This window comes from Delphinus delphis, chromosome 8 (assembly GCF_949987515.2).
Source record: "Delphinus delphis chromosome 8, mDelDel1.2, whole genome shotgun sequence".
NCBI classification, from domain to species: domain Eukaryota; kingdom Metazoa; phylum Chordata; class Mammalia; order Artiodactyla; family Delphinidae; genus Delphinus; species Delphinus delphis.
Window position 1 is genome coordinate 56,015,073 of NC_082690.1, and position 17,062 is coordinate 56,032,134.

The 17,062-nt window shown below is 58.4% G+C and overlaps 1 protein-coding gene across 1 annotated transcript in view; it reads right to left on the reverse strand.

Annotated features, from left to right (window-relative positions):
- The window catches only part of CAPN5 (calpain 5), a 52,656-nt gene that overhangs the window by 27,902 nt on the left and 7,692 nt on the right, over window positions 1-17,062 (reverse strand). Inside the window, exons 2-3 of the mRNA XM_060018225.1 lie at window positions 9,890-10,115; window positions 2,805-2,936 (exon numbers count right to left, since the gene is read on the reverse strand). Coding sequence (XP_059874208.1) covers window positions 2,805-2,936; window positions 9,890-10,054 — 297 coding nt within the window. The 5' untranslated portion in view covers window positions 10,055-10,115. The remainder of the gene's footprint in view (window positions 1-2,804; window positions 2,937-9,889; window positions 10,116-17,062) is intronic.

Here is a 17,062-nt window from a genome sequence, read left to right on the forward strand (position 1 = left end):
CAGGCCTGCCCTTGCGCCTGGGGCCACGCCAGGCTCTAGGGAAGGTGCGCTCACCTGGCTTGGGCCAGGCCAGGCTAATGGCAAATGCTCCACCCCAGCGTCACATCTGACGTCTGGTCCACAAAACTTGGTCACCTGAAGTCCACTGCCCTGCCCTCAGGGAATGCACAGTCAAGTTGGGGAGACCATAATGCCCCCATCAGGGATCCCATAGGACGGGGAGGCCTGCTTCCTAGAAGTGTCCGGCAGAAGAGAGGAATAGGTGGGAGGCCAGAGGAGGGACAGAGAGGGATTTAGATTGCTGCTAAATGCCATGGGCTTGCCCCACACCCCTACCCCGTGGGCTCCTTTAATCCTCCCACTACCATGGGGACTGGAAAAGTCAGGTTTACACAGAGGCCAAGAGAAGAAACATGACCTGACCAAGGTCACACGACTAGCGAGAAACCCAGTCAGAATCAAACCCAGGACCCGCTGGCTTCAAATCCCCTGCCTGTCGGCCCCAGGCCGTGTCAAGTACTAGAGGTAAAGGGGCGGCTTCCTGGAGAAGGGGGCATGTGTGTCGGGGCGTGATGTGCCTGCACTGAGGCTCAGCACCCCCAGAGTGTGAGGTGGGTGGAGGGAGCAGGGGTGCAGCTCAGGCTGAGCGCCCCCATTCCATGGAGAAAACAGGGTGGGGCAGGGGAGGCCCTGCAGGGCAACAGGCCCAGCAAGTGAGGGGTGACAACAAACAGGGCCCAGTCAGCAGGGACAGGAGGGGAGGTAAGGCACAGTAATGAGCTCCCTGGGGCCTCGTGCCTGCTGCCGGGACCCAGGGTCTGTCACCACAGCAGCACCAGAAGGCAGAGTGCAATTAGCCCAGAGCAGCCCTGACTCGCCCAACCTCCCAGGGACCTAAGCTCCTGGAGATCTGCCCCTGAAGCTTCCAGACAAGCCAGGCTGGGTGCCCCAACACCCTGCAGGAGGAACCTTAGGCCCAGAGACAAACACAGGCCTGCCCATGGTCACAAAGCACCAACAAAAACCTCTTGCCTGCGGGTCCGGGGCCCCTTCTTCCACTTGCTAGGTGGAGAGCTGTCCCCGGGGTCGGGCCCAGGGCAGGGCACCCGGTAAGCTGAGGCTCATCTCTACACATGACTAGACAGCCCGTTCCCCAGGAGGGGACACAGAGGGCCAGGCCCCGGCCCCACTGCAGGCCCCGGGAGGCCTGGGGCTGCTGGCCAGTCGCTGGGGAGGAACTCTGTTCTCAAAACTTTCTTGAGCCCTCTCTGTGCCGGGCTCCTGCTGGGCTCAGCAGGAAGATATAGACCAGCTTTGTCTGTGAGCTCGAGAGGGGAGATCACAGATAAACAGGCAATTACAGGGCTGGGTGGGAGGTGTAAGGCCAGCCCCACAGGGTTCCCATGTGCCACCTGATCGGGGCACCTTGTTCTGGGCTCAGAGAAGGGGGTTGGAGCCTGGAGGCAGGAGGGTGAGGACAGCTCTACACCCGAAGAACAGCGCCAGATCCCGAGCCTCTGTGGGCCATGAGGCTCTCCAAGGCCCTCCCAGCTTGGACGCCCCGTGACCACCCATGTCTACGGATCTCTGCCGTGGGGCCTACAGCACAGAGCTTCCCGTATCCCACAGGACCACCGGGGCCAGGCCCCAGGGATGCCCACTCGGGGGTGGCTTTGAGAGGTCACACCCTTGTTCAGAAGACATGACAACAGGACACCTACCACAGTCCCAGCCTCGGCGAAGGGCACAGCTCCCTCTGATGGCTGAGGGATGCCTCAGAGGATGAGAACAAACTCATCTGCCCCTTGCACCCTGCTTGCCCAGGAACACCCATCATGTTCCATGAATCTTAATGATCACAACACTGGTCACTGCAGCGCTGCCCTGCACAAGGCCCTGTAAGCACAGTACCTTGTTCCACCCTCACAGCTCCCCGAGAGGGAGCTACTCTGATATCCCAACTTTCTGGATGAGTAACCTGAGGCTAATTACAAAGCTATGAAACGGCGAGGCTGGGACTCGCACCTGAGCCTGTAAGACTCGGATGCCCGGTGTTCTTAAGCCCTACCGCTAGTCCCTACAGAAAGAGCAGAAAGGGCAGGGATGAGAAAGGGGCAATGACTTGTATTTGCTGGCGTGGGAACCCAGGACGCAGTCCCCATCAGTTACTCTTTAGAAACCACAACTCCAGCCTCCCTGCTTCCCCAAGGAGGGAGCTCTGAGTGTTGGACTTAAGGGCTGCACCGCCGAATGCTGCCACGAGAGGGCGAAGTGTCAGGACCGGAGCCCATTCTTTCCAACCTAAAACCCTGTGGTTCTGGTCCAGAATATCAGCTGCTTGGAACCATGAATCATGAAACAGGATTGTCTGGATCACTCCAGCTGTTCAGAGTGAGAAGAGTGAGGCCCAGAGAAGGACAAGAGCTGGCCAAGTCGCACAGCAGATACTGGCAGGGGTCTCCTGAGCCGCGGTTAGTGGTGTCTCCACACTGCACGTGCTTTAGGCAGCCTCCACATTTCACAGGTGCGTATTCTGCTCAGTGGGCCCCCAACAGTCAAGAGCGGCCGCATCAGAACTGGGAGCTCTGCAGATTCCCAGCACCTGCCCCTGAGCTGGCAGGGGCAGGGAAGGCAATTCTGATGCTCAGTCAGCACTGGGGAGCCCTGGCATCACCCCGCCCCATCCCCACACAGGCTGTCGTAACGTCTCACCTGCTCACTCAGGCTGCACCTCCCCCATCTGATGGGGAGGGCGCCAGGCTGAGTTAAGTCTCCCCAGCACCCCTGCCTGACCCAGGCCTCACCTTTTGCCACAGTGACTCGCGGGAAGCGAGGGACGAGCAGGCCGCCACAAACCAGCAGTTGCCCACCTGGCCCTGGTGCAGGTCGTGGGAGCTGATGCCATCCACAAAGAGGCGGGGGTCCTCGCATATGTCCTGTGGAGAAGCCGAGAGGAGACCTCACTGTCTGCTGGAGATTCGCACGCCTCCCCTTGCCGACTGGGGCCCTGGGTCAGTTTCTCCAAGTCCAGCTTCCCCCAGGGCTGCCCAGGAAGCCCTTCTCCCCTCCCCTGGCTGAAGAACTCTGCTCTTCTGCCGAAGTTTGGATGATGAGCAAATACTGTGGAAGGACTTCGAGGGGCTGGACCCGGGCCACCACCTTCCTCCTGCCCTCTGTGGTCCTCCCTGACCAGCAAGGGCTCAGTGTCCATCATCCTCCAGCACCAGCAGCCCTGCAGGGCCATCCCAGCCAGCTCTCAGGGGCCCACAGTCACAAAGTGGGGTGAGGTGCAGGGCAGAAACACATCAAAATTGCACATGACGAGTGCAAAGGGCCAGGGAGAAGCGAGGAGACAACCATCCCAGGACCCATATGGGCACATCCTCGGGCTGTCTCATCTGACCCTCACCCCACCCAAGCAGTGTGGCATTTTTATTCCATTTTATGGATGAGGAATGAAGGTTCAGAGAGAGGCAGTGACTTTCAAGGACACACAGCAAGAAATGCCGAGCAGAGCTGAGCAGACACCCCCAGAGCTCCCCGAGTGCCCACCCCAGTCCCCTCCTCCTCACCCATCAGCATCTTCACTCTACAGAGCTGAGAGCAAGTGACTGCTCTCCAAGGGGGGCAACAATACGGGCTGGGGGAGGTAAACACTGAGACATGCCTTCCTTCCTGCTGGCACCGTGATCTATCCTCACCATGGTCCTGAGAGGTGGGAATTGTGCTCATTTCACAGATGAGGAAACTGAGGCCCAGAGAGGTTGAACAACATACCGCAGCCACACAGCACTGGCCTGCCTCCACTTCAGCTGGTGTTCCTGAACCAGTTCAATCACAACAGAGCTACTGAGGTCCTACTGGAGGCAGCCAGCAGAGGGCAGCAGAGTCAGGAAGTCAGAATTCAAATTCCTGCTCCCCATTTACCGGCTGTGCAACTTTGGGCCAGTGGCTCAACCTCTCTGAGCCTCCATTTCCTCCCCGTGCAAAGGAAGTAGATTATTATGCTTGCAGGGCTGTGTAAGGACTCCACAGAACATGCAGGCAGAGCACTTGGCCGGGGAAAACGGGGCAAAGGGCCATCAGGTCTCACTAAGGTGTTCAGGACTCCTGTTGCCACCTCTACCTGGGAAAACCAGAGTTTGGGAGGGCCATTGAGCGCTGTAACTCCCCTGAGGGCATGAGCACTCCAGATGGGATTTCAGGGTGACCCAGGGCCAAGCTGCAAGAGGATCCCCCAGAGTACAGACTGCGGAATGCCACAGGTCTGAGTAACACTGCCCCAGGTCATGGAAACCCAGTGAGGCTGGAAACCCAGTGAGCTCTCAGGAAGCAGTGGCTTTGCCTCCCACCCAGCTGCCCTCCTTATCTTATCTCCCAGGCCCAGCTGAGAATTCTGAGCCAGAGGGAGCCATGACTTAGCATCTGCCTCCCTGGGGCCCGGAAGGGCAGGCAGGACAAGGGTGGAGGGGGGCTTCGTACCTGGAGGACCCCAGCCACATCCCCACCATGGGAAAAGAGACAGCTACCGCCTGGCATCAGAGGACGTGACTTTCGAGGCACCCCTCCCCCTTGTGGGCCCTGCACAGAGACAGGACCACCCATTCCACAGGGGAGGATGCCAGGCCCAGGATGGGGCAGGGCGCCTGGGGTCATGAGGCAGGTGGATGGATGAGACAGAGCCCAGCCCCCGGAATAGAGCTCTCCTCCCCACTAAGCGGCACTGCCAGGGCAGCCTGTGGGCAGGTCCAGCCACCCCAGCCTGCCCCAGACACTCCTCTGGCCCCTGGGAGAGACTGAGCTCAGGGCTCCGGAGTCCCTGGTTCCAGGCTCGGCACTGCCCTGACTCCCTGCGATAGAGCAGAGACCTGGGGCGAATCTGCCAGCCTGGGAGGGAGCGGAGAGGAGGAGGTGGTCTGGGTGTGTTCCCGCTGCCAGGAGAGGCGCGGGTTTTCCAGCTCAAGATAGAGAAATGACTTGAGGTTGGCGGCGGCACCTGGGGTTGGCCCTGGAGTCCAGCGGCCACCTTGGGACACCCTGGAGTCCAGCAGCCACCTTGGGACACCTGGAGTCCAGCGGCCACTTTGGGACACCCTGAATGGAACAATCAGACACAGCTTGCAGTGACTGGGCACCTGCTGTGTGCCCAGCTGTGCAGAACAACCCTGTGAGACACGTACGGTTAGCATCCCCATTTTATAGATGAGGAAACCAAGGCACAGAGAGGGTAAGTCATTTGCACAGGGCCACAGAGGAAGAGGTGAACTGAGATTCCAATTCAGACAGTCAGCTCCAGAGCCTCCAGCTGGGCCAGGACTTATGAGTGACAAAGCTACCATCCCTTCTCCATCCCCTGCACCTGTCCTTAGCCCAGCTTGGGGGACTTGCTATATGGCAATGAGACCAAGGGGGCAGGGGCAGCGCAGACCCTCACCTTTGTCACCATACAGCCCCGGCTTCTCAAGACCAGTGTTTGTCATTCCACCTTTCCTGGGCCATTGGCTAAGCACAGAGGACAGAGCCAGTCAGAAAATGCCCAGCCCACAGGCAGCGCCCTTGAGGAGGAGAAGCCTGAGCATAACCCTCCACGTGAGCACAGCTGTGACAGCAGGAACCCAGGGAGAGATCAGAGGAGGCTGCCTGGAGGTGGTGATGCCAGCAGAACAGGCATGGAGAGGGCTGATGGGCAGGGAGGCTCCAGAGGGGAATGCAGACTCCAAACTCCCCCCCAAGATGGGATCCAGCCACAGCCTCGAGACCGATGCCACCTCAGACGCCATCCTCCCCAGGGCCCCCAGCCAGCTGTGCTCCCTCCCAACGCTGCCCTCCCTGAAGTTCACCTTTGGGTCTCCCTCACCAGCCTGAGAGCTCCAGGGCAGGGCCCAGGTCTGGCTCTGCCCACCTCCGGTGTCAGGAACAGGACTCGGCAGGTTCTGCTGCGGGCAGGAGCCCTGGGAGGAAGGGACAGCAGAGTGGCCTGCAGGACAGGGCTGGGGTGACCACTCCTCCGGTCAACGTACGTCTCTGTGGGGCACAGCCTCCTGCTCCTGCGGTCACCTCTCACCTCTCGGCCCCTTCCAGCCTGCCAGGCCAGCTGCACCGGACATAGGTCACAGCCCGTAACCATCTCCTCACTGAACCAGAACTTCAGGTTTCCAGGCCCAGTGCAGAAACAGGAAGGCAGCTAGTCAACGGATCCAGGGCGCCTTCAGCCCCTCCGCTCTCCCCGCTTCTCCTCATCCATCCACCTTCACCCCAGTCACCTCCCTCCTGGAAGCTAAGATCACAGCTGGAATCGATTAGAACGGGGAAACTGAGGCCCAGGAAGGAAGCAGGACCTCTGCCTGGGACCGAAAACAGGGCAGTGTTCTCAGGGGTTACAGCCTGTGCCCCATCCCCTCTGCAACAGACTTGCCTCCCCGCCCCATCCTCCCATCCTTCAAGGCCACCGGAGCACATGCCAGGGAGGGGATCATTCCTGGGCGGGGCAGGGCAGAGGCCCAGGTGGCTGGACTTGACGCAAACTGCCTGCTTCACGACATAAAGGGGCCTCATGTTCAGCACAGCCAAGGAGCGGGGCCTTCTCCAGGTGCTGGTGCGAGCATGAGCCCCAGATGGGGCGGGGACCACCAGGCCACCTTGCGAGAATTCTGGGAGGTTGCAAAACTGACGTCTGCTTGTGGGATCCCTATTTGTTCCCTTCTTGGTTCCAGCAAAGGACCTGCAGGCTTATCATCCCCAGAGATGGGACAAGGCACAGTGCAGCAAGGGGGGACATGGGGTGGAGTGGTACGCAGGGATGAGAAGCGGCAGCACTAAGGCCCTGGGCCTGACAGAGGAGGAAGCCTCCCATCCACCCATCCCCTTGGGATTCCCCCTGAGTCCCAGGCCTCCTCCAGTCTCTTATCTCCTCTTAGCTCCCTGGCCAGGCCCCTAAGGGAGGCCAGCAGATGTTTACTGAATGGGAAAAAAACACAAAGAAACACTGGACCTGGGAGGAGGGTGTGGGCCGAGGCAGGTGCCCTGGGTGGGACTGAAGTGGACCAGAGAGTCCAAGAGATGGGACTTCCGGGCAGGGCTGGCTCTCGGTCCCCAACACCAGGCTGGCAGGAGCAGGCGGTGAGAGCAGGCAGGTTGTCATCTGCCCCCTGTGTGCTGAACAGCACAGATATACCTCAAATCACTTCAACCTCCAGAAACCAGGAGCAGCGAGAACTATTCTCCCCATTCACAGATGAGGTAACTGAGGCCCGGGGAGGGGAAGTGACTTGTTCAAGGTCACACCTCCTGCAAGGTAGGGCCAAGGCCATCTGGCTCAAAAGCCAGCCTCCTCATTCCATTTTGGGAGAAAGAAGAGGGAGGCTGGCAGGCAGGGAGGCTGGCCGAGGAGATCCCCCCAAGAGCAGAGAGGCCACAACTCATGTCAAGAGAAGGAGCTAGGGGAGGGGTGCGAGTGAAGACGGGCTTCCCCTGGGCCTTCGAGAAAGTTGGCTTTTTGCTCCATTTGTAAACAGTCAGGTCACAGGACCCAGGAAATGGGACTCCATAGAAACAAGGCTGCCTCGGGCCATGCTCTGCCTCAAGGGAGTTAATGGTCACCCCACTGGGCTGGCCCCACCCCACCAGCCTGAGGCAAGTAAGCCTGACTTCCTGCTCCACCAACCCTACATCCCGCATGCTGTGGAGCAGGGCCTGCCCGCCATCCCACCCTGCCACCACCCACAGCCCCACTTACAAAGGGCCGTCCATCACACACACCCCAGTCCACACCGTCTCACCCCGTCATCCCACACCACTCAGAAGTGCCTGGCCCTGAACTGCCTCCCAACCCAGAACTGACCCCCACCGCCGCCCCTGGGCCCCGCTCAGTCGTCTCCGTCTCAATGCCAACCACCACAAGCCGCCTGTCACTGGCCTCCACATCCAAGGCAGGGGCAGCTCCGCTCCTCCTCTTGATGGGTCTAGGAACAGCTAGGCACCAAGCCCAGTGAGAAAGGCAGCGAAGGAGAGTGTGCCGTGGCAGGACTCCTGAACTGGCAGGCAAAGGGCCCAGAGAGGGCAGGTGACTCCAGCAGGGTCACACAGCAGGGGGATGCTGAGCCCAGCCAGCTTGGCATTTCCTCCTCTCACTGCAGCAAGCCCAAAACCATCCCCAGCCATGCCTCACCAGCCTCCTTCCAGAGCCGCAGGATCTAAACTGTCTGAGTGATGGCCAGAGGGCAGCAGAGGGTCAGGAGGGGAGCAGCGAGGGGGTGGAGTGAGAGGAGGGCAGGGAGCTCGAGCACCCAAGGCCTCACAAAGGCCTATTGAGGCCGGCCTCCTTCCCCACCCACCAAACATAGGAGAGGGAGGAAGCCATGGGGGTTGGGGGTTCACCAAGGGGCAGGAGTCTCAGGCCAGGTCGAGAGGAGGCTGGGAGTTCGGAGAACCAAGGCAGCGCAGCTCATGGGGCTGAGGCCCCCAGAGGTCACCAAGGACCCTCTATCTGGGACCGGGGAGGTGGGCCAGGGCGGGCAGGAGCCCGGGGAGGAAGGGACAGCCCAGTGGCCTGCAGGACCAGTGCAGGCCACTCTGCTGCGCCCCGCTGGGCGATCGGGGCACGTGCTTGCCCCTCCCAGACCCAGTTTCCCTACCTCTTAAGCACCCCAGTCCAAGAACATCGGACTCTGTGCATTGGAAGGGACTTGAGAGCCTGGCCTGTGAGAGGAACATGAAAACTGAATTTCACTTTCCCAAAATGTCCAGCGGGGCTGGAAGGCACTTTGTAACGTGCAAATCTTCCCCCGTCACACGCTGCTGACAGCCTGGCCTAAGATCCCCGCTGCCTCAGAGCACAGCTGCCCTGGCCCAGCCCTGCCAACCCCAGGGCCCCCGGGGCTTCCTCTCCCCTTACTTCACCCCACACACCCCACGCTCCTGCCACGTCCCAAATAAGGCTGAGGTTTCAAGCTCGTGTCTTTCTCACACCCCACGCTCTCACCCCTCAACTCTGAGATGCCTCCTCTGAGTACTGGAGGGGGAGTCTCCCCCGCCCCAGGCACCTCGGTCCAGCACCGTCTCCTGTACTGAAGTCCCTCCGGTGTGACCAACTCTCAGTGTCACCAGCACAGCCGCGGAGACTGGGGAGGGGGCCTGGGGCACTGGCCTTCAGCAGCCTCTCCGTCACCCAGGCCCCCGGGACACCCACTCTCACACTCAGGAATCGGGGTTAAAGAGAATGAGATCATGCCATGAGGCCAGAAGCTTCTGTTCAACACGTTCCAGCCACAGCGACCAAGGCTGGGACAGAGGGAGCCGCCAGACAGATGCTCCGTAATTCACAGATCCCGGCAATAATGGTGACAGCTGGCTTACGGGCGCCAGGCTTGGCGCCAGGCGTTCACGCATCGTCTCTTTTAATGCCCACAACTCTATGCGGTATTTCTTACTATTACTATTATTACTGATTAACCATTTTAATAAATACCTTCCATGTACAGCAAATGACTATTTCAAAATCACTATGACAATAATCAGCGAAGTAAATTCCTTCTACTTGAATGTCACTCTACGTTGTACTAAAAAAAAAAGGCACGTCCAAGTCACCTCATTTGTATCCGAAAAACAACCCTGGCAGGAGGGTTTGCAGAACAGAGGGCCCCACTTTCCTCATAAGGAAGCTGAGGCCCAGAGAGGTCCTGGCTGGGCAGCGGTGGCCACGGAACTGGGGGCCGCTCTCCTGGCTCCCCAACCAGATGAAATCCCACAGCAGGCGGGCCCCGCATCAGCCACTCCACTTTCTCGGCTGCCTGGGGCCTCAGAGCGACCCCTGCCAGTCACCCGCTGTCCCCCGCAGGCTGGGTGGGTCTGGGCTTGCCCACCTTGGCACCAGTTCGGACCAGACACTGACCTTGGGGCGCTTCCACCTGACGGCGGGCCCTGGGGTGCCCGTATAATACAGTGAGTCGTCGGTGGCGGGGAAGGTCGGGTCCTCAAAGAGCACCTTCCTGCGCAGACAGGCCCGTTTCAGGGCCGAGTAGTTCTGGTCCTCATAGGGCTTCACACAGGAGAACATGGTGACCGCTGACCCGGGAGGGGAGGCCGAGACAAGGCAGCAGAGGGCAGCTCCTGGGCACCTGGGACGACAGAAAATCAGAAGAGCATCACTTCCTGAGGACTGGAGGCCCCGAGGGATATGCTGAGTGAGGTGGTCCCCGCGTGCTCCCTCCCCACAGGTCTGGGAAGTGGGCACCCTCATCCCCATGGCACAGGCCAGGAACTGAGGCTCAGCGAGGGGGAGAGACCTGCCCAAGGTCACACAGCTGGTACGCACAGAGCAGGGAGAGGAACCGACTAACTCCACAGCCTGAATTTCCTCATTTCTGATGCCTAGAGGTGACGCCAGGCCCGCGGGCCGACAGGGCACAACCACGATGGCGCTCAGGGCTGCCTGGCCGCACCCACGACCTCCCTTCCTTTGTTCCACCAGCCTTCCTAGAGCTCCCGGACAGAATCAGACCAGTGGTGACCCAGCAGTTCCCTGGCTGGTGTCACACCCACAGGAAAGCGGCAGCACTGTCTCCAAGTGTCCCTCTTCCGGACCCTCATGCCTTAGCCTAGAGCCGCAAGATCATCTCTGTCCTGTGTGGAAAACCCTTGGCCCTGGAGGCCCCTCCAGCCTTCAGTCACATCCCTTCTCACCGCCTCCTTCCAGCACTCTGCCTTCTCCACCGCACTTCGGAATAAATGCCTCCAGTTCTGTAGGGAGCGCTCTCCTCCACGCTGGTGACCTAACCTCCCCCGAGGACTCCCAGCCCCACCCTGTGACCTTCCAGTCTCCAAAGCCAGACTCTCCCACACGGCCTCCCAGACCTTGCAGCGTCTCACACTCCTGGACGGTCGGTCTCCTCTTCCTAGGCCTCGGGGGCATCTAGCGCTGGTCCGGACCCAACTCCCCCTCTGACCTCCCCTCCCCCTCAGGGGTCCCCTGGCGGATGGATGACCCCCACATCCCTCTGTTTAGCCTGGACCCGTCTTCTAGGCTTCCAACTGGCCCATCTCCTGCGAGGCCCAGACTCCACAGCAGAGTCTGGACTTGTATCCACACGCAGCCCTGGCACATGAAGGTGCTGCGCCTATCAGCGCCCCGCAGTCCAGCACCCTGAACCTTGTAGCCGTGTGCTGACCAAATGCAAGAGACCCAGACTGGACCGACTCAGGAAAGGGCTCTGGGAGGGGAGGGGAGGAGAGGGAGCCGCAGCCAGGTGCCCTGACAGAGGCTGGGACAGCCAGGCACCTGATTGACAGCCCCATCTATGGCCCTGTATCTCACACCCCATCTGGGCTGCTGGCTCCAGCCGGGATCTCCACACCCCCGGGCCTACTTATCACTGGGCCTGCTCAGGGCAACGCTGCAATCCCGAACCCCCAAGACACAGGCCCCAACTTCGCAGCCTAGCTGAGGGAAACTGAGGCAAGCTAGGCCAGCTTCTAGGGCCAACATGAGTTTGTGAGCAAACTGATATGGGTGTCAGTCCCAGCTGTACTACTCACCTGCTGTGTGGCCCTGAACAAGTCACTCAACCTCTCTGATTCCCTATTTTCTCATCTCCAAGATGGGAACAACGTTGCTTCAGTAACTGGAAGATGCCAGTAAAATTAACCAGAGGCTGCGGAGACTGCTTAGCAGGCCAGAGGGAAGAGGAAGAACAGAAGTAGAAAAGCCCCTCTCATTCCCAAGAGAGAACCTCCGCGTCTCTGGCACCTGCCGTGTGCAAACCACCTGGCTAGAGGTTGGCGTTTAGGATTTGCTGGGTAGGCCTTTCACTGTTGCCATTTTTCAGAAAAGAGAACTGAGGCTCAGTGAGGGGAGGCAACTTGCCCGAGTTCCATGGCAGAGTCTGGACTTGAACACACATCCTCTGACTTTGGAGCCTCCATCTTGGCCTGGCGACCCCAAAGCGTGGGCAGGGCTCACCCCACACACACCCTGGCTGAGCCAGCCCCACAGGATTCAAGGGAGGGGAGAAACAGGGAAGGAAGGAGGTGAGAATGGAGGGGTGAGGGTGGAACACGGATGCACAGAAGGGAGAGCGGGGCTGATGGTCCCCGCCTGCCGAGGGTCTGAGGGCTGGCCTGTCCCCTGCTCTGGACCCACAGCCACTTCAGCTTCTGCCCATACGTCATACAGGGCCCACCTGTCCCACTGCTGTGTGACCTCAGGCCAACCCCCTTAACCTCTCTGGCCATCCCTCTGCCCGGGAAGGCCAATAACCCTGCCCCTTCCCACCCACCCTCCCAGCGTTGGGGGCCTGAGGGAAAGAGAAGGGGGAGCCTGGAGAGGCCCCTGGGCTCTTGCACACAGCCACCAGCAGCGCCATGAGCCTCACAGTTTCCTGAAAGGCCTGTTTAGGAAGCAATTTAAGCTGCAAGAATTAGATCAAAGAAGCTGAAAGCAGGAGCCCAGAAATCAGCTCTAGCAATTCCAGTGTTCAGAGCCCAGAACCCAAGGAGGAGGAGCGAGCTGGCCGAGGTCACAGAGCCAGGCCGGTGGAGAATGAGGGCTCTGGCCACCCTCCAGGCCGCACAGCGGCCAGCGCTGCTGGGAAGGTTTGCTCCTAGGACAGAAGGGAGGAGCGAACAGAGAGGGGGAAGCTCGGCTCGGCCCAGGTCCAGAACCGGGACCAGGCCTGGCTGGCTGAGGGTCTGACCCAGTTCAGCCATCTCTCCAGCCTCACCCCTGGCCGCCAGGCTGACCCTGGCCTACTTATGCCAGGCTCTCTGGCCCTGGCCTTTGCACAGGCTGCACCTCATGCCGACCGTCCTCCTGCACCCTCCATCTGCCCCAAGGTCGCCTCCCACTCCACCCACTGAGTCAACACGCCCAAGGGGTCAGAGTCGCCAGCCTCTGAGCTCTGCTCTCTCCCTCTAGTTCCAGGCATAACCACTGATAGATACAGATAAACCAGCAATCAGGAAGGCCAGCTTCTAAACCCTGGCCTCTTCTCCCTGGGTCTGAGCTTGGGGCTGGGGCACGTCCTGTCTTCAGGACACTTAAGTTTGAGCCAGGCACTACCAGGACAGCCTGAGCCTCCCAGCTGCCCCCCAGCCTGCCCTCTTCCCTCTGCCCCTGCCAATCTCGCTCCCCCCACCATTCTCCACCCTGGGCCTAGGTTCCAGTGCTACGAGCTCCTTGTGGTCCACTCAGGGCCTCTGCACACACTGTTCCATCCACACATGCACACCTGGAGAATTCTGGTCACCTTTCAAGACTCAGCCCAAGTACCTCCCACCTGTGCGACATTGTTCCTCCCCTTACCTCCACGGTCCTGGAACCCCTGTGACAGCGCCCGTTACATTGTACCCCATCTGCATATGACTCGTCTGTCTCCCTAGCCTACCCCCCTCCAGGACAGAGCCCATGTCCAGCTCCTCTCTGTATCCCTAGTGTCCAACACTGGGGAGCGGGGGTGGCTTCAGTGAATTTGGGTTGAATGAGCCAACACAGATGATGCATGAGGAATTCCTTCACTGATGGGAAAAACAGGTTCAAAGAGTGCCCAGGACTCCCAAGGGGGATCAGCTTTCCGTGTCAGAGCTGCACCAGCTCTCAGGTCTCCTGAAGGCCAGGGCTCGCCCCTTCCCACTAGATCAGGCCTCTCTCTCTCTCTCTGTCTCCCCTCCTCCCCTCCTGTTCCTGATGCTGTCCGTGGAAAATGCAGCTAAAGCCCTGGAGCTCTCTGCTGTGGCCCAGCCCTTCTCTAGCTCCTGACGGAGACCTGGCTTTAGTTTCGCAATGTCTCCCTAAGCTGTGAGACCTGGACAGGCCACGTCACCTCTCTGGTCTGCATGGTCCTTGTGTGGAAGGAAGAGATAATGTGCCAGGGCCTCTGGGAGGATCAAATGAGACACGGCCGCACGGACTAGCACTTGGCGTACTTCAATGCACTGTGTCCCTGGGGGATGTCAGCACGGATGTCTGGGTCACATCTACTATGTGCCTCCCCTGCCAGGAGGGTTACAACAATTCAGGGTTCCTGTCCCCAAGGAACTTCATGGTCTCCTGCAGCCAACAGACACAAGGCAGCATGGAATATGAGTCATTCCAGCAAGAGGGACACAAAGAAGCCTTCACAAAGGCCTGGACCCAGAATTCAGCTGTGCTTTAGGAGAGAAAGGCCACTCCAGGCAGAGGGAATAGCTCAAGCAAAGGCTCAGAGGCAGGAAAGCACAAGTTGATTCAGACCCAGCTGGCACAGTGGGATTCCACAGACTGAGCATGGGGGCACTGACCCGGGTCAGAACAAGGGCATGGGAGCACCCACCAGGGAGCTCAGGGAACCCAGCCTTCCAGCAGGTCAGTCAGACCTGAGTTTGAATCCCAGCTGCGCCACTTAGCGCTGTGTGTCCTTGGGCAATTTACTAACCCCTCTGAACTGCTATCAGCCCTTCCTGGTTCCAGCCTCTAAGGTGGCATCTGCCCCGGGGCCTGCCCCATAGGAGCTCTATCTATCCTCACCTTGGAAACAGTGTGGACCTCCTTCCGGGAGGGTGTGCCCTGATCTGCTGTCCCTGGACCTGCTGGAGGTGGCAGGGACAGGCCAGGGGTGCGTGGGCAGAGTAAGGGCTCATCTTGCAGCAGGCCACAAGGAGCCAGCTATAGCGGGGGCAGATAGCACTGAGCCTTCCTGGACAGTTCAGCCACCGCCGCCAGGGGGAAACAGGAGACAGTTTCAGTCCCATTTTTTAGATGAGAACATAAAAGGAACATGCACAAAACCTGCAGCCCATGAGCTGGACCTCAAGCCTCCAGCCTCCTCATCACACCGGGGTTTCCCAAAGCTGGCCCCACGTTAGTACTGTGATCATTTTAGGGGTCGCTCTAAATTGCTTTACGTGGCAGTAAATAAGTCAGTAAGAAAGTTATTCCCCATCCACTTCTCTCTCAAGGAGAACTCAGTTCGGTCCAGCAAGTCTTGAAACCCTCACGGCCCTTGCCCACCTACTTAACAAAGGAAGAGCCAGCCCCAGGCTCACAGCAACAGCACCTGGCTGCAACGGAAGGGATTTTTCTGTTGTTTTCCTTCAGTTTTAAGATTCTTCCAGTTACCTTGTACTTAGAGAGTAATACTGACTTTCCATTTAGAGTAAATGCACAGCTTCCTTTCAAAAATATCAAGGAAGAAGGAAGGTGATTTCAAGAAATCTGTTAAGTTCCCGGTGGTGCAGGCGGGAACCGTAGCATTACATCACAGCTGGAGGGCAGGGTGCTGCCCAGGAAGAAGCCAAGACTGCGTTCCAGAACTGTGTGGCAGGGGAAAGTCACCTCACCTCTCTGAGCCTTGGGGCTTCCTCTAAGGGGTGGGATAACAGAGCCAGCACTCAGGGGGCCAAGAACAGCCGAGCCCACGTGAAAAAGAGCAGCTGGAAGACTCACACTCAAGGTGACAAGACCTTTCACAAAGCTCTAGCGATTGACACAGTGTGGGGCTGGCATAGGGTAGACAAACAGACTAGAGAGCCCTCCAAGACGAGGACACCTGATTTTGACAAAAGGTGACATCACAGTGCATTAGGGCAAGGATGGTCTTTTCAATGAATGGTGCTCAGTTGACTAGCTATCCGTGTGGGAAAAGCTTCATCTTGACCCCGAACGCACACCACACTCAAAAGCAATTCCACATAGACTGCAAATCTAACTGAAAGGTAAAACAGTGAAGCTTTTTGAAGAAAATATTAGGAAAAGAGCATATCCAAATGGCCAATAGATGGAAGGAAAGTGCTGGACTTCACTAATCATCAAGGAAATGCAAATTAAAAGCACAATGAGATACCACTACGCCCTGACCGGAATGGCTGCAGGGGAAAACATCTCACACACACACACACACACACACACACACACACACACACACACACTCACACTCTCTCTCTCTCTCTCTCTCTCTCTCTCTCTCTCTCTCTCTCTCTCTCTCCCCCCCAAGTCCAGCTCTTCCACGTTGGCGGTGGGAGTGTCAACTAGTACAACCACTTTGCAAAAACATCTGACCGCATCAATTAAAGCTGGACAAATGCATACTCTATCATTCAGTAATTCTACTCCTAAGTAGATACTGAACAGAAGCACGTGCGCATGTTCACCAAAAAACAAGTACAAGAGTGTTTAGTGTCGTAGTATTTGTTATAGATAAAAATTAGAAACAACCCAAAATGTCCATCACCAGAAGAAAGGATGAATATGGTGTTTAATGGAATATTATACAGTAACGAAAATGGACAAATTATTGCTGCATGCAACTCATGGCTGGCTCTCATGAGCACAATAGTAAACAAGAGAACAATACTTCGATTCCACTGATGTAAAACTGGAAAGCAGATATAAGCCATCTACAGTGAGTTGAAGGCAGGATGGTGGCTGCCTTTGGGGGTAGTGACTGGAAGGGGTAGGAGGGGGGCTTCTGGGGTTCCAGTAACACTGCTCCTTGATCTGGGTGCTGGCCGCATGGATAGGGTCACAGAGCTACGTATCTATGACTTAAGCATTGTTCTGTAGGTCAGTTGTGCTTTAATAAAATCTTAAACAGAAAAAGCCTGTGCAGGGGCCCTGGGAAGAAGGCCTAGCTGAATCTAGTGACCCCGATCCCACCAGTTTTGGGGACATTACATAGCCGTAGGGTTCTGCCTGGCACCCAGGGTGGGAAGACCCAGGGGCTGTAGAGCAGGGAAGAAGCCCGGCTGGGTCACAGCACTAGTCCGGGCTCGACCTTTTTCATGCACAGGTTGTGACTTCCTGCGAGCCGCCTCCTCTGTCTCTCAGGACACCTGTGGCTTTGACCCTTGAGGTGCTCAAGTCCAAGAGAGGATCCCACAAGGTCGGAGTGGCAGCCCCACACCCCACAGGGCACACACCTCCAAAGCTTCCTCTCTGAGGAGGGGGTACCAACCAGCCAGGCCCCATCCTCAGGAGATGTTCTCGGCCCTGAGGGCAGGCAGGGCGCTCAGGGAAAGGAACTGAGCTGAGGCAGAGTGGCGGTGTGGGTGCGGGAGGAGACCACAGGCAAGGCTGCCCAGGATCCCAGCCAGA